Consider the following 6,910-nt stretch of genomic DNA (forward strand, 5'->3'; position numbering starts at 1 on the left):
CCAAACAAATGCCCCCGATTTTACCGTGGACAACTAACGACAACACGACATCCTCTTTTTTTTTGGTGGGGTTACACGACATCTTTGTTGATCTATGTCAAACAATTGGCCAAAAACGTCGCTGATGACTAGGTAGCTCTGACTTCTCCCTTAGGGACATATCCATGTCTTTCTGGATGAGCAGGCACTGGGAGTCCAGGAGTTAAGGCAGGCGAGTGGTGATGAGGTCGCCGCCCGGCCAAGGTTACTCAGGCCAGGTACATCATTTTTGCTCGGACAATTTAGCAAGAACAAAATCGGGTTTGATGAGGTCGCCACTCAGAGTACCAATAGTAAATAAGCATGAAACAGTCACAACTTCCAACGAGTAACGAGCACCATAAAATACCATCACGCTGCGGCTACTATTTTTCTTCGTTCTCTCTACAATCACCTTCCTGTGTGATGGCAAGTAGAAGTGTGGGAACGCATGGAGATTGCAAAGCCGAGGTTCCATTACAGTTACCATAACCTTTTGACTCCGAGAGAGAATCATACGACGCCTGACTTACATCAACAACGATGCTTCGACTCTAGCGGAAGAGTCTAGGAACGGATCGCTTTGGGATCTTCCCTTCAAGCTTCAATCTTCTGTATGCTTCTCTGATGTGGCAAGGCCTGATGGGTCCAGAATCTTTCCTTTCACTCATAACTATTCTTGCTGCAATATGCAGGTTCAATTGTTTAGAATCATAACAAAGGAAACCATCCTACCAACAGTTTACTAACAAACAACAGGTGTTTCACATATTATACATATCTTGAACCGAGGAACAGAAATTACTTTTGGCAGGGATAACTACAGTCTACAGAAGGCTAACTATTAACATAACAGTTCAAGAAACATAAAAAAAACAGATTAGTTGCTTGCCATGCCAACACGTAAGCAAAAAACTTCGATGGTTCCACAAGGAACAATGTAGATAAGCAAACTACTATGAACTTGCCTGTTTCAATGACCTCGCCGACAAACATCTTTGCTATTCCTGATACTACAATGGTGGTTGGCATAGATATCTTTTGACTGCCAGTGATACTCGCCAATAGCTGCAAAAATAAATAAACTAACAAGTCAATTATAAATATCTAAGCACACACTGATTTGATCCACTAATGAGAAAATACATCAAACACTCGTGCCTGCCACAGTGCCACCAATTAAGCATATTATACACCTGATGACTCCAGGTACATGGTCACCATCCAACAACAACAACAACAACAACAAAGCTTTTAGTCCCAAACAAGTTGGGGCAGGCTAGAGCTGAAACCCATAAGGTCTCGCAACCAACTCATGGTTCTGGCACAAGAAACATAAAGCTAGTTCTTTGGTGATACTCGAATCCTTCAGATCTCTCTTTACAAACTCCTCTGCCCGACCTCTCTTGACATTATCAGCGCGCTTTAGCCATGCATATCCGCTATGCACTAGAGCTTCTGGAGGCATGCGTTGAATATGCCCAAACCATGTCAGACGATGTTGGACAAGCTTCTCTTCAATCGATGCTACCCCAACTCATGTATATCATCATTCCAAACCCGGTCCTTTGTGTGGCTACACATCCATCTCAACATGCACATCTCCGCTACACCTAACTGTTAAACATGTTGCCTTTTAGTCGGCCAACACTCAACGCCATACAACATTGCGGGTCGAATCGCCGTCCTATAGAACCTGCCTTTTAGCTTTTATGACACCTTGTCACAGAGAACGCCTGAAGCTTGGTGCTACTTCAGCCATCTGGCTTTGATTCGATGGTTCACATCTTCATCGATATCCCCATCCTTCGGCATCATTGACCCCTAATATCAAAAGGTGCCCTTCTGAGAGGCACCACCTGGCCATCAAGGCTAACCTCCTCCTCCTCATGCCTATTAGTACTAGAACCACACCTCATGTACTCGGTTTTAGTTCTACTAAGCTGAAAACCTTTCGATTCCAAGGTTTGTCTCCATAGCTCTAACTTCCTAATTCCTATTAACCCACGACCGACTAGCATCGGCTAGCACCACATCATCCACAAAGAGCATACACAATGGGATATCTCCTTGCATATCCCCTGTGACCTTATCGATCACAAAAGCAAAAATATAAGGGTTCAAAGCTGACCTCTGGTGCAGTCCTATTTTAATCCGGAAGTCATCAGTGTTGTCATCACTTGTTCAAACACTTGTCACAACATTATCGTACATGTCCTTGATGAGGGTAATGTACTTTGTTGGGACTTTGACATTCCGTGATATTCTATCATAGGCCTTCTCCAAGTCAATGAACACCATATGCAAATCATTTTGCTCCTTTATCTCTCCATAAGTTGTCGTACCAAGAAAATGGCTTCCGTTGTCAACCTCCCAAGCATGAAACCAAACTGATTTTTGGTCATGCTTGTCATTCTTCTTAAACGGTGCTCAATGAATCTCTCCCATAGCTTCATTGTACGGCTCATCAGCTTAATTCCACGGTAATTAGTACAACTATGAACATCCATCCCCTTGTTCTTGAAGATTAGTACTAATATACTCCGTCTCCATTCTTCTAGCATCTTGTTTGCTAGAAAAATGAGGTTGAAAAGCTTAGTTAGCCATACTATCACTATGTCTCCAAGGCTTCTCCACACAATGGGGATACAATCACGGCCCATAGCTATGCCTCCTTTCATCCTTTTTAAAGCCTCCTTGACCTCAAGACTACTGGATTCGCCGCACAAAACGCCTACTAGTATCATCACAGGAGACGTCCAGTTCAATGGTAGAGCTCTCATTCTCCCCATTCAACAACTTGTCAAAGTACCCCGCCATCTATGCTTAATCTCCTCATCCTTCTCCAAGAGCTGGTCTCCTCCGTCCTTGATGCATTTGATGACTTGGTCGACATCCCTCGTCTTCCTCCCTCAAATCTTAGCCATCTTATAGATGTCCCTTTCGCCTTTCTTCGTGTCTAAGCGCTGGTAGAGGTCCTCATACGCCCAACCCCTTGCATCACTCACAGCTCGCTTTGCGGCCTTCCTTGCCACCTTGCGCTTCTCTATATTGTCTACACACTACACTCCTATCCAGGTAAGGAGTCTGAAACAAACTTTCTTTTCCTTAATACCCTTCTAGACATCATCGTTTCACCACCAGGTATCTTTAGCTTCACTTCGACTTCCCCTGGACATTGCAAACTTCTCTGAGGCCACCTTACAAATGCAAGTCGCCATCTTCATCCACATATTGTCTGCATCACCTCCTTTCTCCCAAGGGCCCTCCTTAAAGGCCCTCTCCTTGAACGCCTGAGCTACCTCCCCCTTGAGCTTCCACCACTTCGTTCTAGCGACTTTGGCACGCTTATCCCACTGGACACGAATCCGAAAGCGAAGTCAGCCACCACAAGCGTATGCTGAGGCAACACTCTCTTCAGGTATCACCTTACAAGCTAGGCAAGCAGGCCCATCTTCTCTTTTCGAGTGCTAACCACTACTAAAAGTCACTAGATGTGATTCCCTTTTTTTAAAGAGGGTGTTAGCTACGATCATGTCATAAGCTAGAGCAAAGCTGAAGACATCTTCTCCTTCTTGGTTCCTGACGCCATAGTCAAAGCCCCCATGCACCCCTTCAAAACTAAACCTGTTCATACCCCGACCGGGTTTCGGGCCAGGCTTGTTAAAGCCTCAAGCAAAAAACCCAAGCCAAGACCCGACCCGAAGCACATGAACAGTGTCATTTTCAATTAAAATAACTGTATTCAGGATACTAAAACATTTGTTCCCATTACGGGCTTTCGGGTGGGGAAATGGAGCCCGAGCCCGGCCCAGATGTCGGGTTGTCCCTGTCTATGCACATATCTATTCAAAACTTGTGTTAGATGTACCCACATGGCCATTGAGGGTTCCTCTATGAAGAGCTTCTCGCCAACGTGTACACTCCTAACCATGTCCTCTAGGCCTTCCCAGAACTCCCTCTTGGTGTTCTCATTATGTCCTACTTGCGGGGCATACGTGCTGATAACATTGAGAACTAAGTCCCCAACTACCAGCTTCACCAAGATAATCCGGTTCCCATGCCTCTTGATGTCTACCATTCCATACTTGAGGCTCTTGTTGATCAAGATGCCTACTCCATTTCTGTTTGTTGCAACCGTCCCCTGTACTAAAACTTGAAGCCGGTATATCCTCCACCTCCTTCGTCTTTTGTCCCCTCCATTTGGTTTCTTGGACGCAGAGGATATCAACACCTCTTCTCACCATTGTATCAACTAGCTACCGAAGGTTACCCTTACCTGTCAAGGACCCTACGTTCCAGTTGCCTAAGCGGATCCTCCTAGGCTCGGCTAGCTTCCTTACCCTTCGCACTCGTCGAGTCAAATGCGAAGACCCTTGCTCATTTTTCACTACACCCTGGCGTCGATGTAGCGCATCACTAAGGATGTGACGACCCGATCCTTGCTCACTTGCCACCGTATCCAGATCAAGATATGGCACACCACCAGGGGGTGACGGCCTGACCGTTGCCCATTTGACACCACACCCGGTTCCGATATGGCGCGTCGCTAAGAGGGTTACACTTACGCCCCGACGATTTTATTTTGGTTTTCATCTCCATAAGAGTGGTTGAGTTTTGACGTTGGCTCGCCAAGCCTATCACAAGGCTATGTTGAAACAACATAGGCGGAAAATATTAGAAGGAAAAGGTTGACCTTTAGAATGATTCTAGTATTATATAAGCCCACTTAGCTGTCAATAACTCAGTATGAACAGATATTTTCAAGTTTTGCTTTAATTTTGAGGAATGTAAGGCATTATAATCACTACAGACAAATGATAATGATATGTAAAAGGAATTAGTCCCCAACTTTGGTGAAAGCAACTATCATTAAGTTTTATCTACACCTACAATCTAGCAAATATAAGACATGTAAGACTATGATATACTAGTATGATTCCAAAAAGGCATTTGACGAAGGAAAGATGTATTAGAAAAATAATAGATGTGCTTTAACAGGCAAACCTATGTATGACAACTCCAGCGAGATGTTAATGAATTAAAGAAAAGAATCCACATTGTAGAGATTAACTCTACCATAAATGCAAAAAAAAATCTCAAATAAATGCAAAAAATGAGGCTAACTGAGGCAGGTGGGCTTGATACATGTACCAAATTCTTCAATTCATATGATTCAAGTTAACTTCGATAGAAGCAGTCTTACCTTTTTCATGTTAGATTTCTGAAATCCAGATCTCCGAAATGACTCATACCGGTTCATCTGGTCTTCTGTAAATTGGGATAACAAAGCACTACAGATGGAAGCAGTCAGAACTTAATACATAATTTCCATCTAGATGCAATACATGTGCTTTCTATGCAATTTGGAACACAATCGTAGAAGCAAAGAAAGGCCAATTTCTTTAAAGTTGAAGGAGGGGAACAGGAGATCTTTAATAAAAAAGGTCAGGAGGTGGCAATCGAAGCATCGCACATCCCAGGAACTGCAAAAATGCCAATTTGCTATGTCATTATGATTATGCTGCAAACAATTGAGAACATCTTCCTTTCCCAATTCATAGATCATCATCATTTGAACAGGTCCGGCCATCAGATTTACTAACTAGAAGGAGTTACAGGTGAATATTGCTAAAATACTAAAATGTTTGTTCAAACATCTGAATTCGGTAGACAGCTACACGCTCCCTACTACAGTAGTAAATGATATTTATTCGGTCAACTCAGGCCAAATTAGGGTACGCAGACTAGCTGATTCACAAACGCATAAATATTTTATCAGAGAAATAAGCTAGGCAGGTGAAATTTTCAATGAATTTCTATAACCAAAGAAACTAAAGCTAGGTCAAGGATGGGATAGACAGGCACGGACTTCATCTTGGCGAGCTTGTCGGGATCGCTGGTGCCGGAGGGCAGCTTGTCGAGGTCGACCTCCATGGGGTCTTCCTCGTCGTCGTCGTCGTCCTGCTCCTTATGGGCCCGAACCTTGGCCTTCGCCGCCGCCGGGGCGACGGAGGTCGAGGGCGCGGCTGGCGCCGAAGGCCGCGGCCGCGGCGGCGGGGCGCGCGAACCACCGGCACCCGCGCTGCCGTCATAGTCCTCGGCGGTTGTGTGGGGGACCGCTGTGGCAGGGTCCTCCTCGGGCGGCGCCGGCGAATCCGGCGGGGACTCCTGCTCCTCAACGGCCGCCTCGAAGGGGTCCTTCATGGGTCGCCGACGAAACGGAAGACGATTCTGGAACTGCGAGTTGGGGGCAGCGTGGCACCCGGTCCTTCATGGGCTTGCCCGGATTTCGTTTCTCGAAGTCATCCCATGGGTGGGCCTCCACCTATAACGAGAGGCGAGCAAATGCGAAGCGGGCATTTACATGGCAAATCGTATTTGACGCCCGCAGGCGTCAAAAGGAGGAGCCTTCGCTGAAGCAAGTCGCCACTTGGGCCGGCCCACGTACGGATTTCGTTCGCTGCTGTTTTCCTTGTTTCTTGCGGGTTTTTTTCGTTTTTCTTCTATGGATTTTTCTTCCAGTTTTTTCACTGTTTCGTAGGTTTTCAGTTGTTTTGTCCAGGTTTTTTATTTTTCTGTTTTGATTCCTTTTTTCCTTTCATTTTCTTTCTTTTATGTTTCCTTTTTATTTTCTGTTTCTGTTCTTCTTCTCATTTATTGTGTATTTGTATAAAAAGTTCACCGTGTGTTACAAAATCTTCAATGTATGAAGAAAATGCTCATCGTATAACATAGTTCACCTTGCACTGTAAAATTGCTCATTGTGTATTACAAAAATGTTCATTGTATATTATTAAATTGTTCAACATATATTAGAAATGTTCATTATGTATTACAAAAATGTCATTGTATATTATTAAATTGTTCAACGTATATTAGAAAATGTTCA

At 44.4% G+C, this 6,910-nt stretch overlaps 1 protein-coding gene across 1 annotated transcript; it reads right to left on the bottom strand.

Annotated features, from left to right (window-relative positions):
• Positions 1–321: 321 nt before the first annotated feature.
• Positions 322–6,304, bottom strand: TAF11 (TBP-associated factor 11). Its single transcript, XM_048708278.2, has 4 exons — positions 5,891–6,304; positions 5,225–5,312; positions 987–1,086; positions 322–700 (listed from the first exon to the last, which is right to left on the bottom strand). The coding sequence occupies exons 1-4, from the start codon at positions 6,223–6,225 to the stop codon at positions 573–575; spliced, it is 651 nt and encodes a 216-aa protein (XP_048564235.2). The 5' UTR covers positions 6,226–6,304; the 3' UTR covers positions 322–572.
• Between the last annotated feature and the right edge of the window lie 606 nt (positions 6,305–6,910).

The sequence above is a fragment of the Triticum urartu genome, chromosome 3A, assembly GCF_056163025.1.
Source record: "Triticum urartu cultivar PI428250 chromosome 3A, HENAU_Tu73, whole genome shotgun sequence".
In the NCBI taxonomy this organism is placed as follows: domain Eukaryota; kingdom Viridiplantae; phylum Streptophyta; class Magnoliopsida; order Poales; family Poaceae; genus Triticum; species Triticum urartu.

What these genes read in the sequence shown, in the direction of transcription:
- TAF11 (XM_048708278.2), bottom strand. Translation starts at nt 6,225, where the DNA reads ATGAAGGACCCCTTCGAGGCGGCCGTTGAGGAGCAGGAGTCCCCGCCG. An exon ending in GACAAGCTCGCCAAGATGAA is followed by an intron (nt 5,313 to 5,890) that starts GTCCGTGCCTGT and finishes TTCCATCTGTAG; the next exon opens with TGCTTTGTTATCCCAATTTA. An exon ending in AGAAATCTAACATGAAAAAG is followed by an intron (nt 1,087 to 5,224) that starts GTAAGACTGCTT and finishes TTATTTTTGCAG; the next exon opens with CTATTGGCGAGTATCACTGG.